Source organism: Panicum hallii, chromosome 9 (assembly GCF_002211085.1).
Source record: "Panicum hallii strain FIL2 chromosome 9, PHallii_v3.1, whole genome shotgun sequence".
Classification (NCBI taxonomy): domain Eukaryota; kingdom Viridiplantae; phylum Streptophyta; class Magnoliopsida; order Poales; family Poaceae; genus Panicum; species Panicum hallii.
Window position 1 is genome coordinate 62,340,875 of NC_038050.1, and position 20,328 is coordinate 62,361,202.

At 41.1% G+C, this 20,328-nt stretch overlaps 3 protein-coding genes across 3 annotated transcripts; 1 reads left to right on the forward strand and 2 right to left on the reverse strand.

Annotated features, from left to right (window-relative positions):
* Nucleotides 1-4,768: 4,768 nt before the first annotated feature.
* On the forward strand, nucleotides 4,769-10,101 carry LOC112875189. Its single transcript, XM_025938940.1, has 3 exons — nucleotides 4,769-5,088; nucleotides 6,379-7,248; nucleotides 7,997-10,101. The coding sequence occupies exons 1-3, from the start codon at nucleotides 5,077-5,079 to the stop codon at nucleotides 9,725-9,727; spliced, it is 2,613 nt and encodes an 870-aa protein (XP_025794725.1). The 5' UTR covers nucleotides 4,769-5,076; the 3' UTR covers nucleotides 9,728-10,101.
* A 491-nt stretch (nucleotides 10,102-10,592) lies between these two features.
* LOC112875190 (metal tolerance protein 2) lies at nucleotides 10,593-15,929 on the reverse strand. Its single transcript, XM_025938941.1, has 12 exons — nucleotides 15,508-15,929; nucleotides 15,351-15,420; nucleotides 14,615-14,712; nucleotides 14,005-14,153; nucleotides 13,445-13,560; nucleotides 13,006-13,102; nucleotides 12,391-12,475; nucleotides 12,227-12,289; nucleotides 11,998-12,103; nucleotides 11,581-11,720; nucleotides 11,169-11,260; nucleotides 10,593-11,084 (listed from the first exon to the last, which is right to left on the reverse strand). Exons 1-12 carry the CDS (start codon nucleotides 15,832-15,834, stop codon nucleotides 10,982-10,984), a joined length of 1,446 nt encoding a protein of 481 aa, XP_025794726.1. The 5' UTR covers nucleotides 15,835-15,929; the 3' UTR covers nucleotides 10,593-10,981.
* Nucleotides 15,930-18,095: 2,166 nt separating this feature from the next.
* LOC112877726 (zein-alpha PMS1-like) lies at nucleotides 18,096-18,817 on the reverse strand. Its single transcript, XM_025942081.1, has one exon. The coding sequence runs from the start codon at nucleotides 18,782-18,784 to the stop codon at nucleotides 18,107-18,109; it is 678 nt and encodes a 225-aa protein (XP_025797866.1). The 5' UTR covers nucleotides 18,785-18,817; the 3' UTR covers nucleotides 18,096-18,106.
* Nucleotides 18,818-20,328: the final 1,511 nt, after the last annotated feature.

Consider the following 20,328-nt stretch of genomic DNA (forward strand, 5'->3'; position numbering starts at 1 on the left):
TAAATTTATAATAAACTTAACATCCCTTCCCTTCACTTCTTATTTTGGTGAACCCTGAATATTTTAGTAGCGGCTAGGGATATCGTCGCTTTGCAGTTGTAGTGTTTATATATATATATATATATATATATATATATATATATATATATATATATGATGGATCTGTGATTTTGTATGGTGTTATAATCATTTGAATGAATATAGAACTTGTTATTTATATTTTAATTTTCTTTAATAAATTTAATAAACAATGGACTTCTTACTCATCATGTATTTCTATACGCTATAAATTTGATGCTTACGATATTAAATTTATTGATGATGGTAAAAATTAGTATGGCAAAGTGTAGACCCACAGGTGAACCGTGGGTACCCGTTAACCCGATAGGTTCGGGTTTGGGCAAAATTCTAAACCCGTCACGAGTATGGATTTTTTTATGGGTTTATATATTTTTTTATAGGTTTAGGTTTGGGACGCTAAAACCCAGTAGATTTGGATCGGTTGTCATCTCTAGACTGTCGGGCTGTTGATTTCAAGCCATCGAAGTCATCGGATGAAAATACCTACCAACATCCAACTAATAGTATACTCACATCACATCTAGTACATATAGCTATAACGGAACATGATGAGTACAAATGATAATGATAAGTTCACTGATAAGTAGTTGGAGTAAAGTCCTGTTTGGATTCGGCAGAGTTAAACTTTAGCTTTATCACATCAAATGTTCAGTTGCTAATTAGAAGTATTAAATGTAGATTAATAGCAAAACTAATTGCATAACATGAGCTAATTATAGATTAATTAGTCTTAATCGATTCGTCTCGCAAATTAACCCTAGACTTCTGCAATTATTTTTATAATTATCTCATATTTAATCATTCTAATTGGTATCAAAACATACGATGTGATAGAACTAAACTTATTAGCCTTTAGAATCAAAACATTCTCTAATAGCATCTGCAATGAAGCGAGGCTTGAAACGGTTTTTCAACCGTCATAACTCTAGAATGCTTCATTTTCATTCCACTCACAATGTGCACTTAGATACCTGAAACGATGTGGAGCTTGTTTTGAATAAAATTAATAAATTAACTTAAAAGGTATTTTTCTTCCTCCAATTTAATTTACGTGTGGAATAACAATATTCTATTATTTGAGCAGAATGAGCTGCAATGCTTCCTCAGTCGTTGGTGCTTACATTTTATAATTAAATCTCGGTTGCCGTAATGGAAGAATCCATACTTCAAAGAAAAATAAGGGAAACGAAGCATTATTTTTCTACTCATGCCTCTTCTCTAATATGGAACATGATCAGTAGTATTTATTGATATTCTCATGAGAGAGAAGAAGACAAAAATATCACAACACCATACAAATATAGCGTCAGACTTCTCATCATATTAATTGATACCTAAATTTCATTCAAGGCTTATAACATCGAGCCATACCTTTATATTTCCTCTAATTTTAATATGGAGTATCAATTAAATTATTTAAACAACATGTATTTACCATCAACATATATCAATATTATTTGGTCTGTTCTAATGTAAAGACGGAACTTTTAAAATATAAGAATTGTCAGATATAATATAGACTTGATGTGACTGTCATTATTGCTTAGACACCGCACTAACATTGATGATATAGTAATAATCATTGCCTAAGTCATTAGCACTTCTCGTCTCAAGTTCTATTGAAAAGACATATGTTATAGTATTTTAGACAAATAAAGCTTTATTATAAAGTTCCAACATTCGTTCAAAAATAAAGTTCCAACATTTACAACAAACCGATACACGCAACAATCAATTAAAAAGGGGAAAATAAATAGATGAGAAAAAAATGAAACCAAATATACATAGACTATATCAAGTATTTGTTGCATCTAAAATGTTCATATGTTTCTTAAGTTTGCAATCTTCCACCAACCAATCCACTACTGGCCCTTGAAGAAAGTAACCAATCAAAGCCAACATTCTTCCTTGCTTTATGAACAGACTTTGCTCAAGCAAGATGAAACACCACCTTTCGAAATCAAATTGCCTACTAAGCCAACACCAAGGTTCATCCATCATAGGGTGAAATCTCAAGGCAATATGGGCCATAGGCCACATAATATAATTCCAACCGCACAAACTCGAAAGGAAATTGCATACATTCACAGACCAAGAGATTTAACCACATTCAAATTCTACCTCACTACTCGCACTCCTCATTTTGCGTCCTAGTTCCTAAATGGTTTAATCGTGTGTGACCCATTAGCCGCTTATAAGCTCACATTGCTCTAACCCAGGTATTCCAATTGATTGGGATTCATGTCAGCTGCTTACATACTTTCTCCTTACCATGTGGCCCTTAGCCGGTCTAACCATGTGGAATTCACATGGTTGTTCATGCACTTGATCGTGTTTTATGGATCCAGATAACCAAACTGTCTGGGATTCTCCCTATCCGCTCACATGTTTCACCCTACCCTGTGGTGCCAAGGTAGTTCAACTGCGCATGGTTCCTGCTAGCGGCTGACACACTGCATCCCCATCCCATGTAATTCTTGAGTAGCCCAACCGTGTTTGATATCCGTTAGCGGCTGATACACTTGCCTTCCTCCTATATGGTTCCTAGATGATCCAACCGTGTAAAATTCCCACTAGCGTGGCTCGATCACTTTAGCCTTTTCTAGATAGTCTCTAGGCAGTCCAACCGTGTGAGATTCCCGCTAGTATGGCTCATACACTTCACACTCCTGCTATGTGGTACCTAGGTGGCACAACCACGTGCATACGTCCACTTGATCTACCCTTCGGTGTTGCCCCGGTTTCTGTTTCCATTTCTCAACATGCAGGCACAGACCAGGATCCAATTTGGTAGGACTATCACTATTACGCGGCTCACACACTTCACATTGTTGTCGGTTCTCCAATTTAGTTTTTCATTTCTTAACATGCGGGCACAAACTAGGATCTAAATGTGTGGTTTTCACTTGGGCAACTCAAGAACTTCGTGGTACTATACGTTCTAGTTATGTTTCTAACATGCATGCAAGTGTACAGAGTCTAACTATGTGGGATTCTCGCTTGCATGATTCACACACTTCGACCTGCTTTGAGGTCCTAGTTTATTAAGTTTATGTTTTCCACTTTTTAGAGGTTGGGATAACCTATGACCTATTTCACTATGGAAAAGTATACAACACTGTATTTATTAGTTTACCTAATAATGTTGCTTTCCTAATTTGAAGCAATAATGCTGTTTTTCTAATTTGAATTTTTTTCTCACCCTTCTATGCCTAGCACATATGCTTATCTTAATCCAATGTTCTATGATAAAGGGATAAGAAATATCACATTTATATTACATCAATAATAATCTACGCTACACTAGTTCCTTGTCACCGTAATAAACGTTCCATAATAAATTCCGTTCATATCATTGTGTTCATATGATAAACTTAACATAATGAAAACCAGATTAAATATGTTTAAGAGACATTTATGCTTTGCAACAACTTGGGTAGATAACCTGTAACAACTTATGTTGATACCATATACCAACTCATAAATTGCATCATATTTTTTCTAGTAGATTATATGGATAATACAGATTTAAGGTATTATATGTCACAACTTATGTAAATAAGGTGATGTAGAAAATTCAAATTCCAACTTTTAGTATAATCTTTTCTTGATATTTTGTACAAAACATCAATGTGTATTTGTTAGCAAACTATGTGGACACTATCTAATTACTTGTACCAACATTAGATTTTAATATATAATAGATGAAATCTTGTGTAAACATCAATGGCTAGTTGGAAGTAACTTTGATACATGTTTCAATACAAAAATAATTTTGATAAATGTTATATAGCAACTTCCGTAGATAACATTCAATGAAATGTTTTGTTAGCAAATATGATGCATGAATTTGGTAGCAACTTATACGAAGTATTTATTCTAATATTTAGATATAAATTGCTCATGTCATATTGGTAACTTGGTACTACCTCTATTCTCTAATATTCGATGTTATATTAAAATATGGAGGAAATATTATACATAAAGGTTTGCAACACATGTATGATTTTATTTTGCAAATCTTATCTAAAAATTTAGTAGTGCAACAAGAAACTAAAACTAGACTTGGTATGTGCGAATTATGGTAATTTAAAAGTAAATAAAATTACACCATTTTAGCATTAGTTCAAAGTAATTCTATACACATGGTCCATCCGTTTTGTTCATAATTTAGTTTCACCTAATGGTAAATAATATACCTCCTCAGTCCATAAAAGACACATCTCTAATCGGATAACTAGCGTGACCATAACCTATAAGCGCGACTAGTGCGTGACCACGACCCCGTAGCACGTGACCTAGCCCATAGCGCGCGACTAGTATGAACGCACTCTATAACGTGACTGCCGCGTGACCACGATCCGTAGCGCGTGACCATAGCCCGTAGCGTGGTGGGCGGCGGCTAGCGTGAGCGCAACGTAAAGTGCATGACTATAGCCCATAGTGCGATGGCTAGTGTGAGAGCAGCTCATAGCGCGACTAGCGCGTGACCGCGATCCTAGTACGTTAGCATTTCTCTTCCATTTCCGTTGCACTTAACAAAAAGGCACGGAGACCTTGTGTGTACCGGCCCAACACCGGCCCGGCGGCCCGGTCCATTTTCCGCCGGTCTACCGTGTGAGACCACCACACCACCAATTTCTGTGTCTCGCTCTCCCTGTGTCACCGTTCTCTCTTCTTCTCTTCTCTTGTCTTTAAAGCCCGAGCCCCCTCTCTCTCCACCTCCGTCTCCGCCTCCTCTCTCCCTCTCTACACTCCAACCCACCACCGCCCTGCGGCCGGGCCTCACCCTCGCCGTACTCTCCCCTGACCCTCGACCGCCGCGCGTTGCTCCGTGCTCCTCCCTTCCGCAAACCGTCGCTGAATCTCGCCGCTCTTCCCGTCTGGTTTAGATTCTCTCTCGCTCCCGACCGGGGGCGCGTCCGTTTCTCGTCCGAGAGGCCGGAGGGCTCCGCGTGGCCGGAGCCTGGGGGAGGCGCCGCCGTCCTGGCGTGCATGGAGCCGAAGGTTTGTCCGGCTGCCCTGCTCCCTCTAATCTCGCATTCGTTCGTGCTCTCGCTCGGGGGGACCGCGCTGCTCTCGTTTGGTGGCGCGTCGCGTGGTTCCTTGTTTTGCGATGGGGTGGTTGCGGCGGACGTGCTCCTTGGTTCGGCTATGGGGATTTCGTCCGTGATCACGCGGCCCCGGGGTGTTTCGATAGGCTCGTATACCCGTGGGCAGGCGTTCTTGGGTGCTTGCTCAGGCGCGGATTTGGTCGGCGTGGCCTCGCGCCTTTGCTTGCCTGCTCCGTTCGGGGTTTGGTCGTCGGTTGCTTGGTTTGCACGGTGCATACGGGATGCGTGGTCGCGGGGTGGATTGGGCTAGTGCCTGACCTGATATAGATTCGCAGGATACAATTGGTGGCTCGGAGTCTGTGGAATTACTTGATTTGCTGGGTCTGGTTGCTCTGGTTGGTGTCATGTAGGCTTGTGGCGACATGACCAACGATCAAGAGTTGGGCAGCGTGTCGGTTGATATGTTCTGGTTATGACGGTACAGTGCTTGATGCTGATAAATAACTTTGCACTGATTGTGAGTGGATTCAATCCATCAAGACGAAATTTTGTTCTTTCGCGATGCATTTTATACTCGCGAGTTATGTTCGTCAATGGCCCCTCTTTGATGAAGCTTATACATGATAGGCATTGGCTTCATTTCCTGCCTGTATCTGTGTGTGATGCAATTTTTCTGTTAGAACCTGATCATCTCGATGATGCTAGTTGCCTTGGTATTTGTTCCTCTACTATCATTTCTTGCATGGCAGCAAATCTTATAGCATTGTGCTGTTTATGCCACAGCAAGATTTGCAACTAATTCGTTTTATCCAGGAAAGTCAATTCCTTTCTGAAAACATTCACCCCCTTTAATCTTGCATTCGAGATATTCTCCAAGGCTCTACTCATCACAAATGCTTGAATAGGATTAGTTAGGCATAGTTGCATCAGTCATCCCATGTAGTAATGCTGGTATCTATTATATCTCTGTTTCATCTGCTCACTGTCACTTCAAAAGTAGTAACCTACCACAGTTGGTTATTTTCTTGTTGCCTGTAGCATTTCAAATTCTACAGTGACTAGTCACCATATGGATGCACGTAAGCTCATAAGAATTCTGGGAAAGGAAGAAATTTCTCATTTGCACGCTTCTGGTTCATCCAAAATATATGGCTAACTTTCGTTTTTTGTACTGATGATCCACATGTTCTTGTGTTGTTGTAATGACTCTTGACAGTTGCACTTTTGGTTCCAATTGTGACAGATGGAGTCGGCTTCGCTCAATCTCGAAGACAATGGTGACCACCAACCTTCTTCAGAAACTTCCATCGCTTCAGATTTGATATATGATGACTCGCCAGTACCTCCATGCATTGGAAGTGAGCACCAGGCAGAAATCCCCAATCTGGCTACAGAAGATGAGCGCCATGAGCTCATGGCTGGTTCACTCAACGGCTCCACATCACATGGCTATGGTTACCCTATTGTGGTTGGGTTAGCTCTACCAATTATGTGGGCATCACCAAGTGAAGTCAATAAGAAAGAAGAGGGATTGCAAATGCAAAACGTTTCAGAATCTGAAACAAGAGGCAGCAGTGGTGATGTGCAAAGTCAGATGACCTCAACTTGTCCAATCAACAATAACACAAGCAAATGTGATACAACATGCCAGGATCAACATACAGTGTTGCCTGCAGTGCAGACTGAGCGTGACAGTAATCAAGCACATGATGATAAAATGCCTCCTTGCCCCACTCAAGAAGGCGTGCACGTCACCAATTATCCAATGATGCAGCAGATAGGAACCGAACAATTAAATCCGCTGCCTTATTCACCCATTGCCCTATGGACTGATCTTGAGGCAGAGCTTTTTCTCCTTGGGCTCTACATTTTTGGCAAAAATCTCAACCTGCTGAGCAGGTTTCTTGGTACTAAGACTGTTGGTGATGTGCTTTCATACTACTATGGGAAGTTCTACAAAAGGGATGCATACAAAAGATGGTCGGACTGTAGAAAGGCCAAAACTAGAAAATGCATTCTTGGGGAACGCATTTTTCAAGGATGGCGACAGCAGGAGCTAATATCACGTCTGAAATCTAAAATCCCTAAAGAAGCTCATGATTCATTGATTGAGGTATGTTGCATCAGTACTGGTAGAAAGAAGTTTGATTCTTTTGTCATTTCATTGTAGTTCACCTATTAATTTGACATTAAAATTGTTGAATATGAAATTATCTCATGATATTTCAAGATTAAAAATATTCTCTCGTTCTGGTCAGTCTGACCCTCAGTTTTAAATTTATTTTTTATTGTAGTTTTTCTTGTTATATATGATACCCTAAATATTCCTATTGTTCTATAAAAAGCAAACACATGTATTTCTCAATTCTCCCAGCATCACTTTCACATTTGATTTGGACACTTATATTTTTCAATTTCCGGTCACTTCCTCCCTTGCTTACCTCTCGCCTGATGATGCGAGGGGGGGACTGAGAATTGAAACTCACCCTTAATCTCATAGTGATCAACATACATAAGTTTTCCCAAGCATAGTTGGTTGGTCTAGTCCTGAATAGAAAAATTTAATGCCTTCAAATCTTCAATATACTTCAAGGACTTGACTATAAACATCAGACTGGAAAGATGAAGCCATTGCAGGTGTAAATTTGACCATTGTAATTTCTCTGTTTTGATCTCATCTTTGTGAAAAAGTGTTTATTACTTGCCACCGCTTAAACCATGAGTACCCAGCAAACTGTCCTCCTTTTGAAAGTTACAATTGTCTACTGTCCAACAATCACTAACTTCCATGCTTCAGATATCTGTCCACATTATACTGTTATGCATTGTCATCTGATTTGTATTGCTCTCACATGTTGCAGGTTTTCAAATCCTTCAGTGACAGCCAAACATCTTTGAAGGAATTTGCCTTCGCTCTGAAATCCATTGTTGGAACAGAAGTTTTTGTGGAGGCAGTCGGGGTTGGTAAAGGGAAGCATGATTTGACTGGATTTGTTACGGACCAATCTAAACCCAATCAAGCTCTCTCTGTTCATGGCGATTTGCTGACAGGCAAAGATTGTTCGTCACTTGCTTCAGAAGATATAATTAAATTCTTAACTGGTGATTTCAGAAGAAGTAAGACAAGATCAAATGACATTTTCTGGGAAGCTGTCTGGCCCCGTTTGCTTGCAAAAGGGTGGCACTCAGAGCAGCCAAAGGATGTCAGCACAACTAAAAATTGCCTTGTATTTCTTGTGCCGGGTATAAAGAAGTTCTCGAGAAGTAAACTCACTAAAGGCACCCATTATTTTGATTCTGTGAGCGATGTCCTAAAAAAGGTGGCCGCTGATCCTGTTCTTCTTGAGTTTGAGGCTGATGGGGTAGAGCATGGTTTAAATGCTGAGAAAAATGGCAGTATAACAGAAATGAAACTGAACCAAGACAGTCCTTTAGATGGATATCAGGAGCTTCCTAAGTTCACAATAATTGATACTAGCTTAGTCGAAGGGGAAGAGCCCTTCAATGTGCGGGAGCTGAGGAACTTACCTGCAGATGCAAATATCAGTTTTGTCCTTTCACACCATGCATCTAATATGGTGAGTTACAGTTCCTCCGAGGAGGAAGATGCCAGCGATAGATCATCAGATGACCAGGAAGATTGTGGACGAGTTACAGCTGAGGCTAAGGAAATTGAAATGGTTTCAGTGGGTTCATTGCAAAACATGGTGACTGCTAATGGTCATTCTTCTAATGGCAATGATGATAAAATTGATTTGACAGGCATCTATGGCATCAAAACAAAACCTGAAAGGCGCAAGTATTTGTCTCCAGTGTCAAAGCGCAGAAGATTAACTAGCTGTAGTAATGAACAAAGCAGCCGCCGCAGCTTTTCTTTCTCAAAAGGTGGCAGTTTGGAGAAAGAGAAAAGCAAGCAACTGCCGACTTCAAAATCAGCTGCAGTTGATGTTGGTGACACTTTCCAGACTAAAACAATTGCAAGCTGTTCTACAAAGGAGAAGCCATCTGAGCAGAAAATGAATGCATCAAACTCTGTTACCAATGATGGGCAAAATGAGAGAATGGTCATGGAGAACTTAATTGAGGACAAGTCGTTTGAGCATAAGGCTGATGCAGTGGCTGAAATTCACTCAAAGATCACCGCCGATGAGACAAAGTATGCCAAAGAAGGTCATGTTAGTGGTCCGATGAACTCAAATAAGCTGGAGACACCACATGATGATAGGGCAAGCGGCAGTATTTGTGTCACGTCATCAGAAAATCAGATTGGCATGAAGGCTGATGAAGCTCCCTCCAGTTCGAACAGCAACATGGCTCGTGATTCTTCCGTGGCAACAGGAAAACATGTTAGTCAGCAATCTGCTTTGGAGGCTAATCCTCGGAGGCATGGAACCAGAAACAGGCCTCCCACTGCAAGAGCTTTAGAAGCTCTTGCTTTTGGACTACTTGGAAGTGGGAAGCGGAAGGGTGACCCAAAGAACATGGCAACGAACCGGCCTTCTCAGCGAGCTCGCAAAGCCACCAAAGACCCAGTCCCTACAGCTACCAGTGGTGACGCAGAGTCCAGCGTGGATGCGGAAGCGCATCCATGAGCGGATGTGTGTGCGTTCATTGGCATGCTGGCATGTGCTAGCAATCAAGTTCGCCAAGTCGATGTTGCGGTTGATGAATATCAAGCAACCAGGCGAGGCCTCCAAGTAAAGCTGTCTTCCGTTGCTGGCTGCTGGTGCACCATACCATTTTCTAATGTTTACCATACAGGAGGGCCCTGAAGATGAGAGTGCATGAATCACCTTTCGTGCGAGACCCATCCTTTGTTTTTTGTTTAGTTGATAGAGTCGTGTGCCTGTCCAGGCTTGCAAAACCAACTTGTACTGGAGAGGCGGAGGGGAAAATGCCATATTGGCGAATTCAGTTATGCGCTTTACCGTGATTAAACTTTTGGTACACCGGTTTGTTAACGTTCCATGGGGTGCATTTCATCTGGGAGCTTTTTTTGTTTGCAGGACGAGTGCGTTCGTCGGCTTCATATGTTCATTGCATGTCACACGAAAGGGTCATGCATTGTCTGGCAGGGCTTGCTCCATGATCCATTCAAATTTCTCCTGAAGGGAAACTGGGAAAGAGCCTCTAGCTATTAGTAGAGTTTCTGTAGTCGCAAGATTAGACAAATTCATATCAGGGCTGGGGTGTGGGCGGTACCCTAGCATAGTAGCATTCTAGGGAATGCGTTCATGATTCATCCATGAGCCTCTTTGTTTCCTTTGCATATCAAAGCTGAGCGTGGGCGGAGCCCTCGGCCCTTAGGGATCGGAGCTGATGATTTATACTGGCTGAACCGCTGAATGCCAGATGACTTGGGAGCTATGGCTATGTCCAGGTGGACCAATGAACCTTGGCTTGGAGCAACCAAAGTGCACATCGCTTTGCGTCATTACATCAAATGAAACAAAAAGCTTTTAGATGATGAAGACTTAATTTGTCTTCCATATAATGCGAGTAGCCCAAGAAAATCACACCTCAACGACCGAGGCACTTGTATCATGCGGTTTACATTGTTGGTGGTAGCACATAGCCGACAGCAAATATTTCCCAGTAGCCATCCCTCTGAGCAAGGCTGCTTCCGTGCATTAGTACAAATTCACCGGATATCTCTCAACACTATGATTACAATGTACACAGGTTGGCCTAGTCTATACTGCCTCAGTCGTAAAATGAAGCCATGTATGTTAGAAAAATCAGGAAAAAGATCACCCTAGCTGAATGGCAAAAGAACACTGAGATTACTGTGTCCCTCCAGCATGTACATCACTAGCAACGTTCTTGCTCGACGCCAGCTGAAGTTGCTAGATTTGTTGCCCCAATCTTAGCTGCACACTCACTTGGCTTATGCTGGCATCAGCCCTCAGTATCAACTCTTCGGCTTGCTTTGCGACTTCCATTGCATCCCTTCCAAGTATAGTAAATGGAGACACATATCAGATTAAAACCCAAAAGTCTGCAACTTGCTTTTGGAAAGAAAGGGTCAATTACCGGATCAATATTTCTGGAGACATCGAAACTTGCACCTGGAGCAACACTCTTCCTTGCACGTAATGCAGCATTAGATGTTCGAGCGACATTTTCTGCATCAAATAATAGTTTGAGTTGTAGTTGTACACACGAATTCCCATCCTGGCGCAACACTCCAGATAAAGGGGTTTGGATCCAAATTACAAGGATTCAGCACATATTGCTAATTCCTGATAATTTATGGGGCAATTCCGGCTACATTCTATCAGCTAGTCTGTTTGCAGGATCTCACACAAGTCAAAGAATAAGTTCCACACTCCTGATCATTTCACCAATTTTTTGCAGCTTCTACATCCCTATTAACTTCCACAGCACCTAATTCCTAATGGTAGAGTTGGAGACAGTCAAGATTATCTAGAATTCGTTACTTTACCTTTGAAAAATGAGAGGAAATAATATCAGACACAATTGCTTCTGCACTCTGTTGCCGTGGGATAGCTTCTGAATTTCTTATATCGGAGTTGTTAAAAGCCCTCTTCAGGTTCATGTTGGGGCCCATGGAGTATGAGGGATCTGCAATTCATACACTTTAGAAGCATTCCAGCTGCAGGTTTAACACAGTTGTACAATAACTGCAAGGGATCTTAGATAATTAGATGACAACAAGAACAGGGAATATGGCACAAGTGCTAGCTGATTGAAATCTATTCCAGACTTCCAGTCAAATACATAATTGTTAACACACAAATTTTGAAATAATTTAAAATCTGTATAAGACGCCGCCTATGATGCATGCAAAGAAAGGATGGTAGAAGCAGTGTAGAGAGCAGGTTTAGTTGCTGCAGACTACCTATATGTATGAAAACTTCAGCAACTTGATTGTGCTCCTTTTGAATTTGATGACGGACAGTTTCCCCGATATCATGTGCTGCACTGACACTCAAGAAAGGATATACCTACAATAAGGAAAATATCAGAATATACTCATGTAAGACAGAAAATTTATCTACTTGTACTGTGATTCACTCTGCAAACTGCCATGATTCTACAGCAACAAATTAAACCACAATGCTGCATACCTCGATATGCACATCGAGATATAATGAGGTCCCAGCTTTTCTGCCCCTCAACTGATGGCACCCCTAGCAGTATGTCAAAAACTTCGATAATCATGGCACTGCAGGCCCAAAAAGATACAAAACTGACTGAAAAAATGAATTTCAGGGAGTAACTGACGTTCTACCTTCACACCATCAACCTTCAAAATAGTTTCCCTTATTGGTTCTAGGAGTGAAGGATCCACAGCAGCATCAACTAATTCAAGTACACTGCAAGTGAAAGCAGCAGAATCATTGCCATCAAACAACAGCATGCAAACCATAAAGGTGGAACATCATGTATACTGAACCGTAAAAGGATATATTTTGTTTAATTTCGAAAATTTTATGCATAGTGGATTAAACGTGACAAAAGTGATATCAGCTGAATGAGACAAGAAAGCGATGGTCCTTGCAATGCAGATAGATGAGCTTCCTGCATCTTCAATTTCATAATTCTTGCCATAGCACATCAACAAGCTACACCTTGTATTGATGTCTGGAGGAGTGGAGGTACAGATGAATAACGCACATTTTCACTTAATAAGAGAAAACTAGATGTAGTACCGACTACCTACAACTCTCCTTGCATACAAATTGCAGAAATATCCAAAAGTTTCCGGAAGCAGGCAGATTTCCATAATAAGGAAGCAATTTCATCACAAGAGAATAAAATCATGTTTGACTAGGGACTACAGTCTCATTCTATTTTGATTGAGTTGAACTAAAGATCCAGCTTCACACCATAGCAATGTAGTTACCTCTCATATCCAGTCTGAATACCAGCTTTAAGAATCATGCCTGAAACAATAAGCCCAGCTAGTGGATCAAGGAGAGGCAATCCAAGAATGGAGCCACCTGTAGAAGTTCAACAGAAAATAAATATATTAGTAAAAAAAAGACATCTTTCTCCTCAGGCAAATTAGGACAACTGATTCTCACTCATATTGTCCTTAGGTCATATTCACTGAACAAACTTCGTCGTAACTACTAACAGAAAGAATGCACTAACAAAACAATGCACCTTGAAATGTAATTAAAATATAGGAACAACTAACTTATTCCAATGATTGCACCATACCCAGAAACACTAGTTCTTGCTTAAGGTTCATGAAAACAGAGCCTACCCTTCATATTCTAAAAGCATAACAGTAACTTGCCTTCTGGTGAAATGGAAGGCATTCTTTAAAAAACTCTTACCTACCCCTACTAGGGCAACAACAGATGAAATAGCATCTGCACGATGGTGCCATGCATTAGCTTTCATCAGCCCACTCCCTTCCTTTTCCCCAGCTCTTTTTGTGATCCAATAGAGCCTGTAACTCCGGAAAAAAAATCAAATACATATTCCCACTTGAGGATCTTATTATGAGATATATCGCACGAGAATTAACCATGCAAATGATCAGTAAATTAAATTAATACAGCTAGAAAGATAAAAAGAAAATGCAAGAGCCAAATTGGCTGTTCCCTTAAGATGGGTATATACACAGACAAGCAAGTTAAAAGTTATACATCTGCTATCAATGAACTATGGAGTTAACAACACTTCTTGCAAGAAACTACAGGAAATATGGTACATGATGTTCTCAATTCAATGAAAAAACAAAACCATATGGTAACATAATCATCTTTATAATTCTTAAATACAATTAGTTTGTACGCAAAGAAGTTAGTAAGAACACTTCTGACAGGAACATGACATTTCATACAAAAATGAGCTCAACGACATTATCATGGTAAGTAAAGCTCCCACTCACCCTTCTTTGACAGATATTGCCAAAGTTGTCATGCTCAAGGCAAGGACTGGGTGTTCCAAATCTATTCCATGATGATGGTCACCGCTGCCATGGTCGTGATGGGCATGCAATGTGTTGCCAATTATATCAGGAGCAGAGGACAGCACTCCCTGAAGAAGCATAACAAATGAATTCCATACATAGTCATGTACTACAACTATAAAATTCATCATTATCAAACAAGAAATTGAACCAAACAAACAACAATATTATGTAGATACATTATTACTGTATTAGTTGAACATACAAAGCTGGTTTAGTCCAATAGCAAATGATGTATCACGAGAAAACAGAATGGAATGCCTTTTGATTTCCTTAAAACTAAGATGTCATTGTATGAAGTATTGACTGACATATAAAAGAAGGCCCAAATTATGTAAGCAATATCACATCAGTATTTTCTTTCCAATGTACAATACAATTTATGAATATCAAAACTGAGTTTTGTCTACATTCACAATTTTAATGAAACAATAAGAATTGCAAGAACATTTCGAGCGCATAACTTATGTCACATCACGAATAAAATTTAATTCAATTGTAACAAATTTTGTCATGAGAAGTAATAGACCTGAAGAACTTCAAAAGCATGCCATGCAATCCCACCTGAAGTAACCAACAACATACTTGAAATTCCAAGAGCTCCTAAACTCTCGAACTTTCCATGCCCTAAAACAAAATGGAAGTAATAAATACATTTGTCAACATCTTATGGATGTGCGAGTAGAAGTGTAGTACAGAACAACCTAATCAAACTTGGATATTGGCCCCTCTAGTTTCAATTACAATGGCAGGACATTCTAATAGCTTGACCGAGTATTTTGTGGCTAGTGGGAGTCACACTGAGTGCATGTTACATTGTTTTATTCATAGTTTCCAGGATTTAGTCCCATGATATGTTGCTAAGCCTTAAGGATGGTTATGATACCAGTTGCACTGCACCTTTCAGAAAGGTGGTCAAAACATAAGAACCATGATGAATACACTTTCTAGCATACCATAGGTAGCATTTGGACATGAACATTATAGCAACTCACACGCTAACACACACAAACAAGAAGCAGAACCTTCATGTGAAATCAATGTAAAACCAAACCCCTATCAAAATCAAGAGGTAGTGACCATATGCTGTGGTTCAACAATCTTGTCAGTCAGCAATGGATCGTGAGACTTCGTTTATATGTGAATCATCGCTTCTCACAACATCCGTGTCATCTACCTTAACCAGTACTACCACCCTGATTTAGCCAGATAACTGCATATGTATGACAGTATGAGGAACGGAACAGGGAGAGATTGAGACTGACCATAGGGATGCTCCCTGTCCTTGGGAGCCTTGGCTGCCCTGTACGACAATAGAGCCACCCCACTAAGCACCTGCGGAACCCCCAAAAAAAACTCCGCGCGATTAGCACCACTGCACAAATCAAGCCGCACTGCGGACACCCATTTTCACACACGTACGATGTCGGAGAGGGAGTGGGCGGCGTCGGCCACGATCGCTGTGCTGCCGGAGAGGTAGCCCGTGACGGCCTTCCCCGCGGTGAGGGCGACGTCGGCGGCGAGGCCCAGCCGGAAGATCCGCTCGGATGCCTCGCCCCCGTCCTCGCCGCCGTGATGGTGCGAGTGGCCCACGTGGCCGCGGGCGGGGACGAGCCAGTGCGGCCCGACGCGTGGCTCCGCCGGCGAGGCGGACGGGGCGAGCGCGGGGCGGGCGGAGGAGGCGGCGTGCGGCAGGCCCCGGCGGGAGGCCGCGGCGCGGGCGGCGAGGCGGGCGAAGCGGAAGCCCATTCGCGGCAGGGCAATGGGGGATTGGGGAAGCCGTGCTTTGATTCGCTCTAGCTTTCCGGACCCTTCGGGAGTCCGACACTCCGGCTCTGCGAGGCAGATTCTGCCGCTTTGGCGAGGCATCATGGCTTGACCTTGGCGGTGGCCAACTTGGCGCTCGTCTGGGGTCGTGATGACAGGCTGGCGCCATTTGAAAATGAGGTCCTTTTATTTTCCAATTCAGTTTTATTTTACTGGGCAAAGAATTAAACGTATTATTAGCGCACAAATTCATGAAAAAAGATATCTCTGATGGCTCATTTAGATACAACTTAGCGAGAGGATGTACTTAGATACATCATATATCTAATTATCAATTTAGGTACAACAATTTAGTAGGTAGGTGTAGAGCGGACAAAAAACAAAAGGCATGTTAACAATTGATGTATTATTCAGTGTCTTATAGAAAAGTCAGATTTTGTTTCTAGATTATTTTAGCCAATGAATGTTGTAAGATGATTACAAATTATATAGTTTATGAAAAAATAGTTATTCTCCAAAGGTGGAATAAAATAAGATAAAGAATAAAAGATATATTTTCAATGATCGCGCACATCATATTAGAGAAAAGGTTTCTATTTTTTATCCACATCTCAAGTACACGATCATAGGTTAGTTCTTGAACATATAGTGCAAACAATTACAAAGAACATATTTATATATAGGATGTAACTATCTTAATCAAATACTTCTTTTTGTTTATGGTGAATCACTGCATCAATATGCACATTATTGCACTATAAAGAACATTGATAAATCACATTTGAAAATTGTTTCTCTTTGTAGGTATGATTTATATTGAGTTTTAAGTTCTTGAATGTATGGAGCAGACAATGAACCACAACTAGATACGTATACAATTCTATTATTATTTATGATTCCATCCATCAACATGTAAACTTTATTATTAGAATACAACTCGGGTAATCTAGAAAGCACCGGGAGTGATCGGTTGCTGCTAGAATGCGGCGGGGTTCACCACAACCAATTGGCTGAATGGAAGCCACATTGATATGCCAATTGGTTGAATGATAAGGACTGTGAGAAGATAACATGGTGGTTTGCCACAGTCAGTTAGCTGAATGGAAATAATTGTTGCTACTGCCAGTATGCATAGCAGGATTTGCCACAACCAATTGGTTGAACACGTTAGGCAGCAAGATTTGTTGTAGGACTGCAATGGTCTGTACATGTGTTGGGAATTGTTGTTGAGGAAAATCCTATAGTTGTCGCACGATCACATCTGACAAGGGTGAGATGCTTGATGCAAATGCTTTGTTGTTGCCTATATGATTGAACAAGCGCGGTTGTCATCCTCAGTAAGTACCGCGGAATAGTGGCAGGACCAACCCCTCATCGGAAGTATTGCGGAATAGTGAATGCAGTTGCAGCGCTCACTAAAAGAACAACAAGTGCAAAAGATGCAATTATCGTGGATGTCATTGATGATGAGGATATGGTAGTATGTTTTGTTTCTAACGCTCGTTGGTTTTGATGATATGGGCGATGGATACTTTACTAACTATGGTCTAATTTATAGACATATGATATCGTATTTAGCTCAAGCCACGTTTGGCCTTTGCCAAATGAACTGTTAGCTGTATAAGCAACAAATGGCATGTCATCTTGTCAATTTTGACATCTACCCACTGTTAGCGCATGGGGTCTCTTCCCTGGTTTGAAATGTTTTTTAGATTTGTTTTATCTTACCCTTTAGTACCGGTACTAAAGGGTACCTTTATACTAAGTTATGCAACCAATACTGAATATCAAGACTTCTAATCTTGGTTTCTCAATACCGGTTATGAATCCAGTACTGATTGGAGTTAAAAATTGATATTAATAAGGTGTTCTCCAATAGTAATACTAACCTGTTTTACTGAATTATATGTTAGTTGGAAGATAATTTGCACCTTAAACTAGCACAAGTGCCTTTATATATATATTCTTGAAAGATGAAATGTTATCTCTATGATGGGTTCTTATTTACACATGTGAATTCCTTCGCCATGTTAATTCGTCAATTCTTATGCTTTTGTAAAAGTGTTTTACTATTCCAATATATCTTATAATACTTATCTAATGCTATGTAGTTTTAGATGCTTAACTTTGACTCACACAACTCTAAGACACGTATAAATATAGAATATGATACCAATAAATTATCTTTATTTATTATTTATGAAAATTCACTAGTATTGGCATGTGAAAATTCACGAGTATTTCAATACATCATTTATAAGATGGCACCGCCGATGAAGGGTTGCTGCAAGTAAGCGGTAGGGTTCGCCAAAGCCACCTGGTTGAATACATTTGACAGCAGTTGTTGTTGCTGCCAGTAGGTGACAGGGCTCGCCATAGCCACTTGGTTGAACATGCTTGGCAGCAATTGTTGTTGTTGCCAGTAGGTAGCGGCGATAGGGTTCGCAAAAGCTACTTGGTTCACATTTGATAGCCGTTGTTGTTGCTGCCAGTAGGTGAGAGGATTTGTCATAGCCACTTGGTTGAACACGTTTGGCAGGAATTGTTGTTGTTGCAAGTAGGCAGCGGCGATGGGGTTCGCCAGAGCCACTTGGTTGACCACATTTGGCAGCAAAGTAGTAGCGGGGTTCACCAGCACTTGTTGGTGCTGAAGAGCCAATATGCTCTGTACTGCAAGATGTGCTTGGCATTGCTGCTTAATGATGGCAAGTGGTTGTTGAATGAGCACGGCGGATGGGGTCAAGATACCTGATGCCAATGCCTGGAGCTGTGCGTAGTACTGCACGCACGGGTGTGTGGCTGCTATAGTAGCCTGCGGAGAGTATAGCGGAATAGTGGTTGTCGCAGCAGCAAACACTGGTGAAATGTACGCTGTAGCAGCGCTCACCGAGAGGGAAAGGAGAGCTAAGAAGGCAAAAATCTTGGCTGCCATCTTTGCTAAGAGTTGTCTAATGCTTCTAAATGTCTAGGCTATTAACTCTCAACATGGAAGAAACATCTGATTTGGGTCTATTTATAGAATATGGAGATCGTGTAGCTCAAGCAATGTTTTGGCATTTGGTAAACAGAAGTGTTGGATGTCTAGATAAGAATAGATGACATGGCTTCGAGTCGACTAATATGTTTGATGACTCATTTTATGGGAAGTATATAGTATGTATTGGCATGATAAAGCTATATACTTTGTAGTCATGCCTCCTTTTATTGTGTTTTCTTGATATATGAACGATGGAGGTATGCTAACTTTAACTTTACACATGCCACGTCAAAATGCTTTCTACTTTGTGGAAATGAGTTTGTAGTGTTGTGATATGGTGACATGGATCTATAATATTCTCAACCAGATTTGTCTACTACTTAGCATGTGTTCCACATGTCACGGCAACCAATGCTGCATACTCTTTTCCTTTTTGTTTGCTTCATGGTATATTTGGCAAGTCAAATGTATAGTTGGGCCGTCGAAGATGGCGGGAAGCCGCATAGGTTCAGTGTAGCTTCTCTCTTTTCTTGAGAGTGGTTGAATCGATGTTCACAGAGTGATGTCATCCATGCCAACTTACTTCCTCACAGTATTCAGGCCGCAGAAGTGGGCAATTAAAAAGATTGACAAGCTAAGGAGGAGTTTTCTTTGGAAAGGAACAGCTGAGACTAATGGAGGGCGTTGTCTAGTAAGGTGGACAAAAACAATGAGACCTAAGAAGTTTGTAGATTTGGACCTGTTCGGTCGTGCCCTGCGTTTGAGATGGCTTTGGTTTCAATGGACAGCACCTGAAAGGCCATGGGTGGGAACTGAACCACCGGTCAATGCTGTTGATAAGCAACTTTTTCGAGCAAGCACAACAGTGACTTTAGGTGATGGAGAAATGGCAAGTTTTTGGCAATCTTCATGGATGGATGGGCATGCGCCGATGGATCTGTATCCTGCACTTTATCGATTAGCCTGGAGGAAAAACAGATCAGTTAAGGAGGAATTGATGAATCAGAGCTGGACAAGAGGGCTGTGGAGAATGGAGACAGTCAGCGAAATGGCAAATTTTGTGGAGTTGTGGGACAAAGTGCAGGCAGTGCAGTTGACAGCAAATAGTGATACAATCAAGTGGAAGTGGACAGCAGATGGAGTGTACACGGCAAAGTCGGCTTATGTGGCTCAGTTCCAAGGATCATACAGTTTATTCAAGGGGAGTCATATCTGGCAAGCTGAAACCGAGGGGAAGCACAAGTTTTTTGCTTGGTTGTTTGTGCAGAGCAAGATTTTAACGGCAGATAAGTTGCTGGTCAGGAATTGGCCGTGCAATCCTGTGTGTGCTCTTTGCAGTCAGGAGCCCGAGACAGCATCACATTTGATTCTTCACTGTAGCTTTGCGAGGCAGATTTGGGACAGAATGGCAGCTTGGACAGCAAACCTCATTCAGATACCGGCTCAAGGCATTGCCATTTTGGATTGGTGGCAAAAGGAACTTGTGCATCTATCCAAGA

Bases quoted from the DNA above. Each gene is read 5' to 3' on its own strand.
- LOC112875190 (XM_025938941.1), bottom strand. From the start codon at position 15,834: ATGGGCTTCCGCTTCGCCCGCCTCGCCGCCCGCGCCGCGGCCTCCCGC. The intron at 13,561-14,004 runs GTGAGTGGGAGC...CCGGAGTTACAG, and splicing joins GCAATATCTGTCAAAGAAGG to GCTCTATTGGATCACAAAAA. The intron at 11,721-11,997 runs GTAGTCTGCAGC...TATGAATTGCAG, and splicing joins TGAAGTTTTCATACATATAG to ATCCCTCATACTCCATGGGC.
- LOC112875189 (XM_025938940.1), top strand. The intron at 7,249-7,996 runs GTATGTTGCATC...CACATGTTGCAG, and splicing joins CTCATGATTCATTGATTGAG to GTTTTCAAATCCTTCAGTGA.
- LOC112877726 (XM_025942081.1), bottom strand. From the start codon at position 18,784: ATGGCAGCCAAGATTTTTGCCTTCTTAGCTCTCCTTTCCCTCTCGGTG.